At 33.8% G+C, this 15,733-nt stretch overlaps 1 protein-coding gene across 12 annotated transcripts in view; it reads right to left on the reverse strand.

Moving 5' to 3' along the window:
* Window positions 1–15,733, reverse strand: part of LOC143238764 (E3 SUMO-protein ligase PIAS2-like) — a 124,084-nt gene that overhangs the window by 82,232 nt on the left and 26,119 nt on the right. For 11 of the 12 annotated variants that reach the window (XR_013020745.1, XR_013020744.1, XM_076479287.1 and 8 more), the window contains one exon: window positions 7,178–7,473. Coding sequence is in view for 10 of the 12 variants with exons in the window: in XM_076479287.1 (XP_076335402.1) it covers window positions 7,178–7,473 (296 nt within the window). In the remaining 2 variants the exon portion in view is untranslated. Of the gene's footprint in view, window positions 1–7,177; window positions 7,474–13,624; window positions 13,931–15,733 lie in introns of those variants that run through there. The other variant, XM_076479290.1, reaches the window with a different exon arrangement.

Raw genomic sequence — 15,733 nt, forward strand, 5'->3', positions numbered from 1 at the left:
GACCGTCACATTATAAAGCCCCCACGGCTGGGAGGGCGAGCATGTTTGGCGCAATTCGGGTGCGAACCCGCGACCCTCAGATTACGAAGCGCACGCCTTAATGCGCTAGGCCATGCCAGGCCTTATTTTTTGAAACTACATACTTTTAGAAAAGTTCTTGTTAAATTTAAAACAATTTCATACAATAATTTCAATTTCATAATGAACTTCTGAAAGAGTTACATCATCTACTTACAATGCAAGTAGGTTACAGTCATAAGGATAATGAACTTGTGTACATTTATACATGTGATGAAGTAATGAACTATATCAAAACATTTATTATCTATATGGACTTACAGTAAAACCGGTCGAAGGTGGAATCGTATGGGTCCGAGTACAATTTACAGCTTAGCAGTGAACACACATTTCCTTAATTATATATAGTTTTTTGAGTGGAACGTTACACTTACTTCACTCAAGAACAGTAAGATGTTTGTGAATAAAGTTATTACACTGATTATGCTATATTTATTAGAATAAGAACAAAAATAGACATTCAAAATATACACAAGTACACAAAATCTTAATCAAATTGATTTGAAGAAAGTGTCCAATTTCAACCGTTTCATTTTTTTTATTGAGCTTTCTCATGTGGTTAATAGAGAATGCCAATTCTATGGCCTTTTCATGAAGTTCATTTTTGCATACAATTTGATAGTGTTAATATAACTTAACACTTGCGATGAAGTAGGAATTTCTATTTCCTCACTATATTTTCCATTTTGTTCATCTTCTGCATCTCTCACACTGTTACTATCTTGCAATTCTATTATAGATTTTAAATCAATTTAATCAGATTCTGTTAAAATATTCATGTCAGTGTTCACAGAATCATCTGCATCAATCTTCTCAATCAAAGTTTGGATTTCACTAGAATCGTCATAATAAACAACTTTTAAAAAATGAGATAATTAAATAAATTTTCCTTAAATTTTAAAATTAGGGAAGATAGGAATTTATTTTTTTGTGAGAATTATTGAAAAGACAAATATATTTCTGCAAATCATGAATCTAATTTAACTGCAAAAATAATGATGGCAGAAAAAAGAATATATTCAACCAATACTTACTGTAACAAAATGTCCAAGAATTTATTTATATTGAAACAAGAATTTATTAATTAAATAAGAAATTAATATTTAATCTGCCTCACTCAGGTTCTAATCCTACTTGTTGATAGATGAGGTAGGTGAAAGATAGTTTTCTGTCTACGCTACACAGGTCCTACCATATAGAGCCTTTTATAAAAGAAATCTTATAATGCTGTAAAGTTTTGATATTTCCAGTTTGTGCAGGTTTCTGTTCTATGCAGTTTCTGGCTTAGACAGGTTTTACTGTTCTAAGGAGTAAGAATTAAATCTAAAGATCAACAAGGGCATTTACACGGCAAGGAATAAGTAACCAACACCAAGCATTATCATCCATGTGTACAAGTAAAGAAATAACAAACATGATTTAACTATTAAAAGTTATCTATACATATCAATTAAGGCTTAGCATAATCTACCAATAAAGTAGTGAATGAAATGTATATGTCATCTTCCATTTGGACATATTACAGTGTAATAAGCTGGAAAGAAATACCAACAACTATGTGTTGGGGAGAAAAGCAACCAGCTGCAGCTAAACTTTAAGGCCTAGGTTTACATGGTAAAGAATAAGCATATATGACCAATCAACAATGTCTATCTGTACATGTTGAAGATAAATTATGACTAAACAATGTGTTAAATGGTATATGTCAAGGAATAAGTATAGGTGATTAAACATTACAGTTTAAGAGTACAAGTTAAAGAGTAATAAACTAGTTATAAACAAAATGCATGGACATGTTAAAGAGTAATAATGAAGAATAAACTATACTTAAACAATTATGTCTATATGTTGTCTAGTAAAGCAGGAAGGATGAGACATAAAACAGTGGGAGAAAATTTGGTTGGCTGGTTAGTTTGGTGTTTTATGGCACAAAGCAGCTCGGCTATCTATGCCAAACATCCAGTATAAAGTTAAAATTAGAGTAAATTTAGTAAATTTCATAAAAGGAAATTAGGGTAAAACAAAACAAAGTTCATCTAGTATACAGCAGTTAGAGAAAAAACTATAGTAATACAAGTTGTAAATGACTTTCTGTGGCATAATTGTAATTATCATAACTTGCCAGGAAGACTAACAGGTAAGTTCAAAAACCACCGTCAGTCACCTGAAGTTGGCCTTTCCAGTCCTGGTTCCGAGTTATTTGATGTTATGGCCATTTTCAGAAAGTAATAAAAGTTTTAAAAGACTTACAGCAAAATTTTAATAACTCACCAGATCTAATTAAAAAATTTAAATTGCATTAAAAATATTAATCACCTTTAAGAAACTAAAAACATTTAGAATGTGGACAGTGCCACCATCACCAATACCAATGTCTAACGTTATGGATAAACCATGGGGCAGAACATGTTTAAAATGGTGCCATCGTTAAGAGTCGTAATGATGGCAAGAAAGTAAGATGTGGATCATCGTGACCTGAGTGTTACACAGACTACACATTGGTGCATTACTTCCACATAAAAGAAAACAATGAGTTCAAAAACTGTGACCAATGCATAGTCTAGTTAGAACAACTTCCTCTTTCCGATCCTTATGGAAGCAAGATGGCCAAAGTCCAATATAGGGTTTCATTTGGAAAATCTTGTTTTCACGTTGCTCACTCTAAGTCGACTGCCAACTGGCACAGAGCTGAGCCTTGAATACAGGACCATAGTCCATGTATATAAAACAAGCATAGCAGTGATAGTACCGAAGCAGATAGATTTAGCTGAGGTGTTGGCAAGCTCTTTGCCATGAATACTAACGTGGCCCAGTATCCAGAAAAACTGGATTGAAGTAGATGTTAAAGAGAAATGGGGCAATCGGTTTTGAATATTTAAGAGAACAGGTGTGAACTAACATGAGGCAATTCCAGGGCCAGTAGAGAACAAAGCGAGTTGATATAAATAGTGCAGTTTGAGTACTGCTTAGCAAGAGAAATGGTGTACAGTTGAGCAGTGAACACAGAAGCTGCAGAGAGCATTCTGCACACAACTACTGAACCACAACAAACCATGGCAGAACCCACACAATCACCTGATTTCAAACCATCTGTATAAATAGGAATGGAAGGGATAGTTCGAAAGATGTTTAGCAAAGAACAGACAGTTCTTCCAATTAGGAGTGTCTGCTTTTTGCAGATGACTTAAAATAGGTCACATTTAGGGACTGTAAAAAGCCATAGTGGGATGGGCTAACCAGTAGATACAGCAATGTTATCCAAAGACAGACCTAATTCATCCAACTGTGTCAGGATATGAAGGTCAGAAGGAGCAATGGCAGGTCATCTGTTCTGAAAAAGTACGGCCCACTGAGAAAGGAAACCATGACCACAGGATGAATGATTTGGTAAGAAACGAAGTTTCAAAGCATACAGTAAACACAGTTGCAAATGGTGGAGATGCAAAGAAGGTTCATGAGGCTCTATGTTTCAGCTCTGAATTAGGGAGGTGCAAACTGAAGTCCTTGATGATGAATAGGGTCCAACATCTTTAAGGCTGAGGTGATGACAGAGCCATAGACCAGTGATCCATTGTTGAGTTTTGATTGAATAAGAGAATGATATATCATTGTCATAGAACAGCGATCCATTCCCCACGTGGTGGAGGAGAGGACATGGAGAATGTCCAGTGCTCTTGTACATTTGACCTGTAGCTGCTTGATGCTTTCATAAAGGTCAGCTTATGGTCAAAGAAAAGCCTCGAGAACTTTGTCTCAGGGATCACAGACAGCACCAATATGGAGTTCAGGATCAGGGCGAATACCCTGTCAGTGGTAAAAGGGCATGCTAACGGTTTTAGAGAGAGAGAAGTTAAAGACGTTTGCTGTGGTCCACTTCAGTAAATGACTGAGGGCAGTCTGTAGCTGCTTCTCAATATAGGGATGTTTTGCAAAGTGCCATACCTCCTGTTGTATCAGAAGGCTTCTCAATGTCAAAGAATATTGATACAAGATGTTGTTGTTTGAGAAAGGCTTCTCTGATTGATGTTTCGAGTCAGGTGGTCCATGGTGGAGCACTGTCATCAGAACCCACACTGGGTGGGCTAGAGGAGGTTTTTTGATTTTAAGGAACCAAACAAGATGAGCATTAACCATCATCTCTAAGGTCTTACAAAGACAGCCTATTAAAGCAATTGGATAGTAGTTTGAAGGAATCTTGGGATCCTTTTCAGGCTTAGAGAAAAGTAGGACAATAGCATGGTGCCAGGCATCATAAAAACACTGTCCTGCCAGATCCAGTTAAAAACAATCAGAAGAACAGCAAGAGGAGCAGGAGATTGATGGCACAGCATTTCATAATGTACATCATCAGGTCCAACCGATGAAGGGCCATGAGTTCCATCAGTGTAAAGGGGCAATTACAGCCACAGAGACAATCAGCTCGAAAGGAAAGAGATGATTGCTTTGCCTGAGTCTTGATGGCTAAGAATGTGGAGGACGAAGCAGAAATACCAAATACCAGGCAATAGATTTTACCTAGAGTATTAGAGATGCTCTAGGTATCAGCTACTTCCTGGCTATCAGAGAACACGATTGAGAGATGGACAGATTTATATTGCCCACAGACCTTTTGAATCTTGTCCCATATGACTTTGGAACTGCTGGTAGAAGATGTGTTGATTGAGAACTTAATCCAAGATTCCTTCTGTCTTTGATGTCTTACCCACCGAGCATGTGCACGGGCATGCTGGAAAGCGATGCTGTGCGAGAGTAAGATACCTACGAAAAGTATCCCAAACCTGTTTTTGAGTGTTCCATGCCATGCAGTAGGCAGGATTCCACCATGGATGAGGATATTGTGGAAAACGTGTTGAGGTTTTAGGAATACATTGAACAGCTGCTTGCCTAATACAGTCAGTTACTGCTGCCACACAGTCGTCTATTGATAGCTTACAGACAATGGCAGAATTAATTTCTGTGAAAGCAATGAAAGAGGGTCAGTTTGCTTGATCCAGCTTCCATGGGGGTATGCGGGATGGGTGGCATCGACCACAGCCAGTCTCTCTTAAAATTACAGGAAAATTATCACTGCCTTGTGGATTATTGTCAACCCTCCATGAAAAATGGGAGAATAGTGAAGGGGAGCAAACTGAATTGAGAGATCAATAGCAGTATAGGACTGACTAGGTGCATGAAAATAAGTAGAAGAACCGCTATTGAAAAGAGAAAGGTTGTGGTCAGAGAGCATATGCTCTATGGAGCAACCCCCTCCTATCAATATCAGCACTTCTCCAAAGGGGATGATGTCCATTGAAGTCCCCCAAAATTAAAAAGGGAGATGGAAATAGGCCAATGAGAGCATCAAGGTTTCTCTGGGCAAGAGGTAAAGAGAGAAAAAACAGTGATGGTATGACCCAAGGAAACACAGATGGCTGTGGCCTCCAAGGCTTTGTCGAGTGGCAAAGACAGGGTGGGCACATGCTGATCAACCAATAGTGCCACCCCTATATGCACTTGCCCTTCACACAGCCTGTCATTTCTGTGCAAAGAAAACTGCAAAAAGTGACTGTATCAGCAGGTTTCAAAAATGTTTCCTTTAAAGAAAGACAAACAGGATGGTAGGAAGCAATCAGTGTTTTGATGCCATCCAGATTATAACGTAAACCTTGACAGTTCCATTGTATCAAGGTGGCCATTTTTATATATGTGTAGGCAAATTGGGTGCAGAACCCTTCTGTTTTTTTCACTGTCTGGGTCAGTTGGGCAGGTCTTTGCTTTTAGAAGAGAATTCCAGTGACTGAGGACATGAACAAATGATTGTTTTGCATCTTTGGGTGAGAGAAGTAGATGTACCCAAGGAAATGCCCATACCCAGAACCAAAGGAAATGGATCTTGGGGTTTGCTGTAATGTATGTTAGGAACAGAAATGGGAGTTGAAGTTGATTCATCAACGTTTTTAACCATGGAGATCAAAAGACATTTCATTTGGTTTCAGAAACAGGGCAAACATGTGGTTCTGTTCTTATAGTTTACCTCCTCTGGGAGGGCCCTTCACCACGTACAGGAATCCACACTGAGGGAGGGGGAAGAAAAATTAACCATGAAGTAAATGTGAACTGTGGCACTAACAGGGGAGTTGCTGGGATACAACAAATAGAAGGCTTATGTAAGATGAGATATTTAGTAGATAGAGGAGTGTTGGGTGGAAAGTCACTCCATTTCATCCTTCTCCACTTTAGCTTCAAAATCCGTGTTGGAAAAGGTGTAGCACAGACAGAAGTTCCAAGCAGCAACATGGATCCCACCACACAGTGGATGATGGGGCATTTCTTCTTACTGTATTTTTAATTTGAATGGCACCTTTTGCAATTCCTGATGGTTGTTGTGATATGTCATCATGCAGTATTGAAATGTCATGTGAAGTTGAGGGAATTTTGAAAATGCTGGTGAGATGCAAGTCTGAGACAAGCTTGCATGACTACAAGAGAAAAAATAGCTTTTTGTTTATGAAAGTGTGACCATACTGTAAAAATAATATATTTTACATATAATATCTTTCCAATTTTCTTTTATTCATAAAGCAGTTATTTTACAGTTCTTAAAATTATGTCAGATTTTACTTTAATTATTTATGGTTACAGTTATATGTTGCTAGGTGATATTTTTATAAACGTTTCACTAAACAATGCTGAAGCAACCAATACGTGGTATCTTATTTGATAAAGGCTTCAAATTAGGGTTTATTTCAAAAAACATTTCAAACTTTAATGTTGATTCTCTACATTTAGAGAGTTTGAAATCATATTTGCATATTACAGAATTACTTTGTTGATGATGGAATTTGAAATAAAAACAGGTTAAATGATGTTACAACCTTGCTTACATCATCAGATATTGTTGCAAAGGCAACTTTAATTTCATCATAAGTAATATATTTTTTTCAATCATGTTTTTGGTTTTGCAACAAAATGTACTTATAGATAAATTTAGAAACTAAAGAAAAGGTAAAAATTTCAGGGCAAACCCTTGTAAGGCTTCCACTAATATTTTGTTATAACATTTTCATCCAACACAGTTCCTACTACATATAAAAACAGAATTGTACATAAAGAGTCTTACTCAAACTTGCTGGCTTGAGAAGTTCCCCTTGAATGTCATAAAAAGGCAGAGGCTTAAAGCGTACATCTGGGTGGACTGGATAACTGGGAACATCATATGCTTGAGGAATGTTGGGAATGATTGATTTAGTGTGAGGGTAATCTACCTTAGCCTGAGGAGGCAGTATATTACTTCCTGGAGGTATCTGTGATGTAGGATGGGGATTTACTGATATATTAGTATTTGTTGCAGGTTGAGGCACATTATAGACTGAAGAAGGATTGTTTCCAAGAGCACTTTTTGCTGGATACCTAAGTCTAAAAATAAAATAAACAGCAATTACATTTTAGAAATTTATGTAAATATATATATATCTATCAAACCTTTGAATAACAATTTTCCCCTTTTCTGTGAAGTTGTAACTTCTATTATTGATCTACCTGTAAACATTTTCTGACAATGTTATGAATATTTTATATAATCAAAAATAGTATTACTTTGCATTTCAATGTTCACTTGATTTGAATCTGCAATAAGTTGATAAAAGAGAAAGCATCTATGACAACAACATGTGCATACAGTTAACTTTAGCTTTTACTACATAAGTCTTTACCCAGAAGAGCACAAGCCTGTAAGATCTTATGTTTAGTGAGAATAAACTTCCTCTTAGGCCTATCACTCATTTCTTTCACTGCTACTCAAGCAAATTACAACAGTGCACTTGTTTCTCTAAATGCCCAACTATAATTTATAAATACATTACATATATATAATTTAAATTCACTTAATACAGTATAATTAAAATGGTTAGTTAACAAGTATAAATGTCTATAATTATCTCAAACAATACCATACATATTATATTCTATCTATGCAACATGCTATAGGATGCTAGGTGAAGTAAAAATGATTTTTTGAGCCAATATAATTGAAAACCAAACAAAACAAAAACCTCTAGCACGCACATAAAAGTAATGTTTAAGTCTGAATAACAGTTTGCATTTTGCAACTTTCTTTAATATGTAACACAGAATTCAGCTCTAAAAAGGTTTGCAATATAAACTGATATAGAGTATTAAGAACAAAATAATAAAACAATTCTGAAAGATGCAAACCAACAGGCTAATGGACAACCACAGCAAATATAAAATCACAGTTGTGTGGCATGTACCTTGTAAATATTTTGACATTGTTTATCATATTGTTGGAAGTGTGGTTCCACTGAAAACTGTAATTTTGGAATGGGTATGTAAGAGCCATTTCCAATACATCATACACTTAGAGATATGTTCATTTGGTTAATTTATAATTTCCAAAATGTTGATATGTCTCTTGTACTAAATGACACTGGAAAGCAAAGGAATATCAATCAACTGTTGTTTGATGCCATGATCTCTAGATGATGACATAAAGTAACATTCAATTTCTGGACAAGAAATCTCAAATTACATACATGTATTCTTGTACATATAGGTGTGTATAGTTTGTATTTTATGTTTTGTTTCTCCTCAGATATTAGCTGATGCTCCCAGAACAGTTTCTAGGTCAATGAAATTAAAGTAACTTGAATGTATGAGAAATTTAAAGTGGCAATATTAAATGTTTAAAGATTAACTTTTTTTTCACAAGAACAAAAAACTTAATAAGAAAGCATTTAATAAGAAATTCATACAAACCACATAGAAGAAACAACTGTTTCTGGACAGCAAAAATTTTGATAGCAGTATTGAAGTTCATAAATTCAGCTAAATATGACTCTTGTGACATGCAATGGTTTCTCCTCTTAGCTGATCCCCAGAACAGTTTCTAGGTCAATGAAATTGTAGTGAAATTCTGACTATCAATCAATGGCCATGAGTCTGAGTAAACTATCAATCTCTGAGTGATACTGTTTTGTATAGCCTCCATTAGAGTAGTAGTAGTACAATCAGGAACTAGAAAGCATTCATTAGTTTGACAACAAATGCCTTCAAATATCCATTGCTGTGGAAGTTGATGGCCAGCATTGTTCTTCTGTTTACTACAGACTTTTATCAATCTCTACAATTAAGTTATGACCTAAAATTTTCTTCATAGACCGAGCTAGTAGAGCACCTGCGCATACTTCTGAAGTAATTATTCTAGTTGATAGTAGTTTTGTCTGCCATGTCTAATTGTCAATGGCACCAATCTATCGAAGTCATTTCAAATGCCCAGCAGTAAATAAAATGAAGACTTGTTACAAAAGGATGCTGTGATCCCATAAACCAGTTCCCAACACCTACGTTTACTTTAGTATGGCAACTTATAATATTACAGCACCATTGAACTTTTTCCTCAAAGTACACCCTCATCTTGTGACCTTTTTTTTCATACATGTTCAGCAGGGAGAATTTTGTCTTGCAAAAAAACAAATTTTCATCTTTCGAGTGAGGATAAAATATGGCTTTAGTGGAAAATTTTTTTAAATTGTTATGTTAAATTTAATCACATTTACATTATATCTAATAAAATAAAGAAATTAATGACCCTCCCCTTAATATGCAAGTACCCAAATTTATTCATGTGCACTGGTATCAAAATAACATGCAGATGTGTGCAACCAGTTGTTTATTTGGGAGGAGGAGGGGGGAGACCATTGTTATTGGGTCATTAGGCCACTTTGCAATGCTACAAACTGGTTATTTGGGCTTTAGACCAATCAACTGCCAGGATAATTAAGGTTGTCAATGTATTGAGACTCTTCACCATTACTGAGGATGTGTGCAGCTGAAATAATCAAGTGCACAGCACTTGAATCATTGTTGTGCAGCTGTGCAGCCTAGAGGGAACACATTTTCATACTATAACCAATTGAAGCTGCAACTCTAAATAAAATCTATTTTCATCAGACCAGCTTTGATAAAGGGTACAGTTTTATTAGCTGGGGAGATAAGAGGGGGAACTTGTTAACAAGGCATATGTAAAACCCATTGTAATTTGTAACTGTTCAAAAGCTAATATGGGTTTAGTAATGCAACAGGGTAGTTGGACCTTAAAATGGGTTGCTTTAAGATGTAGTGGATGCAAAAAATTTTAAGGAGTTTAAGAGGAGGCTTGACAAGTAATTGAATGAGAAAGACTGGCTTTTAGTTTTTTCTTAAGTAGATGGAGCAGCCTAGATAAACCAAGAGATCCCTTGACCTTAAATTTTATGTTTTGCATTTGAAGTAAATATGAAATCAAACATTAAAAAGTTGAACCCAGGGCAAATTGGACTTGCAAATGAGAAAGAGTATACACAAATATAAACTGGAGATAATTAATAATCTCATCCAATTAAAAACTCTACATTAAAACGTATCTGGTTTTTAGGGATGAGAAAACTTGTTCACAAACAAAGCAACTTTTTTTTTTAAACTCAGCTGCATAAGTAAAGATTTTCAATACAAAAGCTGTCTACTAACTGACCTTGTAGTAGGTAGGTACTACAGCATTTCCAAATTTTCCATTTCTCCAGCTTGAAGTTAAATTCAAAACCTCATGAATACACAGCAAGTTCTCTATGAATTAAGCTAAAGAGTTAATCACCAGCAATTGCTCATAAGGCATCATTTTAACAATATACTATGACATTCCTCCTCTCTCACAAATAAGATGCTTTCTTGGGCCATATTTCAAGGTAATTGGATGATGAATATTAGACACCAGTTTTTCTTCTAGTATTTCAACTTTCATCATTATTTACTTGACTCAGATTTGAATATATTTATACATTGTACCCTATCAAACACAGAAAAGGGTTAACCCACAAGTGCATACTTTTTTTTTTAATAACTAACTCAAAATACCACATTCTTCAATCATCACAAATAAAGACCCGCACCAGAAATAAGTACATTTTGTTACATTCTTCAGCAATTTCAGTTTATCCTTGGTTTGAATTCAAACCTTAGACCTCCAGCATGCCAGGCAAGTGCTCTTTCAACCGAGATAAATACTTAACGCATCAGCACTAGTTACTAAAGTATTCTCAACAATTTAAAGTCTAATGGAGTTTTTGGTTCTCCTTACAGAAATTTAGCATTAAAGAATAATAAAATCATTTTGTTTTAGTACAAAACTAATGGAAGTTTAGTTAAACTACTATGTGCAATTTTAATCCCTTACTACAGGAAGGGGATGTTATAAAGAATGCAGAAACGGGTAAAAATAACAATACCCATCTTAAGTCACTAAAGCTATGTGAAGATGTTTAAATTTAAAATATTTTTTTCCCACAACGTAAGGTGCATAAGAATTTACAAGGGATTTCATACAGGTGTTCAAATATATTTATTGTCTTGACAGTTTTCCTATGTTTTGTCTGTTTGAGTAATAAGATAGAAAGTCTGGACATGCAAATTTGAATATTATGGGTATGGGTAATGGGTCTAAGTTTTAACAGCATAAGACTACCTCTATCACATGCAGTCTTGTCTTTATATAGTATTTCTGTTATGCTTACAGTTTTAAACATCTGAAATGGTTTACATGACAATTTTAGAGATTGCTACAGTTGATTTTTGGAGATATGCACAGTTATAACATTATGTAATGTATTTAATGTATTACATTTCACAAAAATTACAATAAAAAAGGTTTCACATGACAAGTTACAACCAGTGCTTTAATACTCTATTTCTGACTAGATGGTTTCTCAATCTCATCTACTGTTCATTCCACGCCTACTTCTTATAAGCTGGAATAATAATGTAGTCAGTTCAGTATTACAAGTTTAAATAGTGACACAAGATATATAAAAGGATACCTTTACAAACCTTAAAATACTTTACATAATTTCTTTAAAAGTAGCAGTAAGGAAATAGACACACACATTTACCAGCAGGTGTATCAAAATGAAACAAAGAAAAAATCAATACATCCAATAACAAATTTTGATAAAGTTTCTTTACCTTGGTTGTTGCACAACTGTAACAAATGAATCTTTACAAATCATGTGTTAAGGCAAAACTAATGAATATTCTTACCATAGGAATAAATGGTAATCACCCAAAAAAATTACAATAATGTTTTGCAGTCCACAAAATGCACTCTTACTGACATATATATATATATATCAGATATAAAAGCATTTAACTTAATTTATTCATTTGGAAAAATCCCATAAAGCTTTATGTTTTTCATTTTAGAGTTGTTCTTCCAAAACAAGCATTTTACAACATTTCAAAGGTTTTATGGAATAAAAAACAGATGTATATGTGCTGTATGAAAGAAAAATTAGTCATTTCAGCTTTTAAGAAAACAGTTACTTGTCTTACTTTACATTGACACCCACAAATTTGTTAAAGAAAAGGTTTATTTAGAAAAAAAATCACACTGTGATGACATTGTTTTAATAATTCTCCTCATCTCCTTAAAATGATAATGGATAAAACCTATAGGAGGGATAGTGCAAAAACAGATGCAAGGTGGCTAATGCAGCTACTCTCATTGTGTAATATATACAAGTAAACTGTTTTCTATGTACCTGATTATGCCTGCTCAACTGTTTTCCAAAAATGTTGTCTATTTACAGAATTCTTTATTACACATACCACAGATCTTAGTCGTAATAAAATTATATTTGAGGGTATAATGTTCTAAATCATTTTAATTTTGAAATTGTCAAGAAGTAAATTTATATTAAACAAGTACTAGGATTGTAGAATCACTGCTAATTATAAAGACTTTCAGTTTACAAAATTGCAAAGAGGTGTTGAAACTTTGTAAATAAGATTTCTTTGTTTAAAATATTGCTGCTATAGAACAGGAAATCTACAATACTAACAAAGAGAATCTTATTGTATTGTACAGCTTCATATATATGTAAAATTTTCATAAATAATTATTTAAGTCTTACCAGGTGTGAAAAACAGTCATGTTTTTAAGCAATGCAAGAATATGTACATTAAAATTATTAATTGATAACTAGACATTAAAATAACCTGACTTTGAAAACGTGATGTGTTTTATTTTACTTGAGGGAAAAAATGAGTTGTGGTTAATGTTAATGGCAGGTCACCAGAGAGGTGTAAACTAAATTGTTACTAATTTTTCTAAATATAGTAAGTTAATACAAATTTCTACTCATCTCTATACCTCCTTTGTATCAAAGATACCTAACAAAATAAAACTTGGGAATTTTTCTCCTCCTATTGATAACAGAGTACTGGTGATGGTGACATTTTGTACAAACCTAGAGAGATGATAATCTCTGTCTCTACGTAATACTAGTTGTTAAGACACATTATTTTGTTGAAGAGGATTCACAAATATTTTCAGATCTAAGAGTCTGTCTAAAAACTCAAAAGCAAGGTGTACCTAACTTCACTACTTTCTTTTTTACTAGGAAATGGGAACTACATTAGTGCCTCAATTATCAGACCCTCTGCCATCCAGAATTCTTGATTATCTGCAGTTTTTCATTTCCCCAAATTTTTTCATAATTGTGCCATTACAATTCCAAACAAAAGTTCAGGTGTTGCACAATATCTGAGGTTTTCAGGTACAGGATCTGGCATGTTTTCAAATCTTAAATCAGCTGGTTCAAGTCTAGCCTTGTCTCTTATTTTTAGCTGTTTAGACAGGAATAAAAAGTACTTGTAGCTTGGTTAAATTTTTTATTAGTGATTAAAAGCTTAGTATATACCAAAACACAATATAAACATTTCTTAAAGGTTTCACTCAACTTCTGTTGTCATCCTCAGTTCTATGCTGCACAGTAGGTGTCCTTTAACCACAGATGCATGATCAGGTTGTGTTAGGGTACTGCCCAGTTATGAATTGTCCTTTTCCCTACAGATAATTGGTATTTTCAGGATGTTTTAACAAAGGATTTTTGTGAAATTTCCCAAGCATAGATATGCAATACTTTTTAATTATTTTTCATAGGCATTGATAGGGTGTGAATACATTTCCATAGCAGAAAAACTACTGAAATTTAAGAGCTATATATGTCTACATTAGTGATTAAATTCAACTAAAATGGGAATAGGTAATCAAAGAGAAGTTCTACAAGAGAAAACACAGAATTGCATTCATGTAACTCATGACATTTGGAGAAACTGACTACGACTGACTGACATAACATTACTGAATAACAGTAAAAATATTATAAACTAAAACACAAAACTAAAAAAACTGAAAAATGTAACTTAGATTAAATAGGGCTAACTGGTGAGTGTGTTTCAATTATTTGTCATTTCTGTTATTCATGACATTTTGTTTTTTCCAGACTGGAAGAGATAACTGAGGAACTAGTATACATTTATTTATTTTCACAGCAACAAGTGTAGGACAATGATCACACAACATCAACAACTATTATTTAGCAGTACTGCCTGACTTAACTTTAAGAAATTTTGATAAAGTTTCTTTACCTTGGTTGTTGCACAACTGTAACAAATGAATCTTTACAAATCATGTGTTAAGGCAAAACTATTATTTAGCAGTACTGCCTGACTTAACTGCTTTTTGTTCCTGTTTGAGTCTAAAATATGTGCACTGAAAGAAGGAAAACAAAACTGCATGATATTAGTAATGAATTTTGTGCAATCACAGTGCTTCATTCCTGTGAAAAACATGAAGAATTGTTGAATCTGCCATTAAAATCCTAGAAACAAAGTTCAATTTACACTCAAATAATGCAAAACCAGTTCTGGACTTCCAACAGGAGTCCAAAACTGTTCAAGAATCAAGTTTTACTTAGCACAGCCCTATGCACAAATAAAATGAAAGAAAATAGCTGAAAGTTTTTGTCACAATGGTGACCTAGCTCCCAGGATTTGTTGAGACCTGTATTAGAACTATTTTTTCTACAAAAATAACAATTAGTTTCTGAGGAAAAAATTCACTTATTGATTAAATTATTCAAGGCAATACTTTTTCTGTGTTATTGGGAAGTATTTGAAAATTTTGTTCATAATATCAATCATAAGAACTGAATTTGAATTGATGTTTCACTCAGGTTGTTTTTTTCAATAAGTGTACTAACTAGTCTTGAGTAATTTTAAAATACTATTGTTTTGGGCACTAAATCATTAATTTGTATGCTAATAAGAACAACTGTTATTCTATGCAATTAGCAATCACATGAAAAATTACTCTGATACACTATATGTACAAATTTGGGTTAAGTTAAATTTTTTTCTTATACTAAGCTTTTGTAAATATTGTTATGGTACGTCTACATTTTTTAAAACTCTCACCCAGTATCATTATACAAACACAATGATTCCCTAAAATGTCTACCTCCTTTCTGTAATTCAAAGTTACTCTAAAACAGATACTGAAGTTAGTATTATATGGCTTGTAATTACAGTGCTTTAATATAACACAGGTTACAGACTGCACAAAATAATTTATAGTACATAATTTTTACCTACACTGTACAGAAACATATATACTTTTAAATATTTTAAATACTTACTAATAGTTTTTTAAATCTCTAATTATGTAAATAAAAAGTATTTACAGTCATAATTATTATAAGTTACATGAAAATACAAGAAAAGTAGGCTAAAGCTACATTTTATTACAGTGAAATGTTAAATTCATCATACAAATGTTTTGAGAATT

Source organism: Tachypleus tridentatus, chromosome 13, assembly GCF_004210375.1.
Source record: "Tachypleus tridentatus isolate NWPU-2018 chromosome 13, ASM421037v1, whole genome shotgun sequence".
In the NCBI taxonomy this organism is placed as follows: Eukaryota; Metazoa; Arthropoda; class Merostomata; order Xiphosura; family Limulidae; genus Tachypleus; species Tachypleus tridentatus.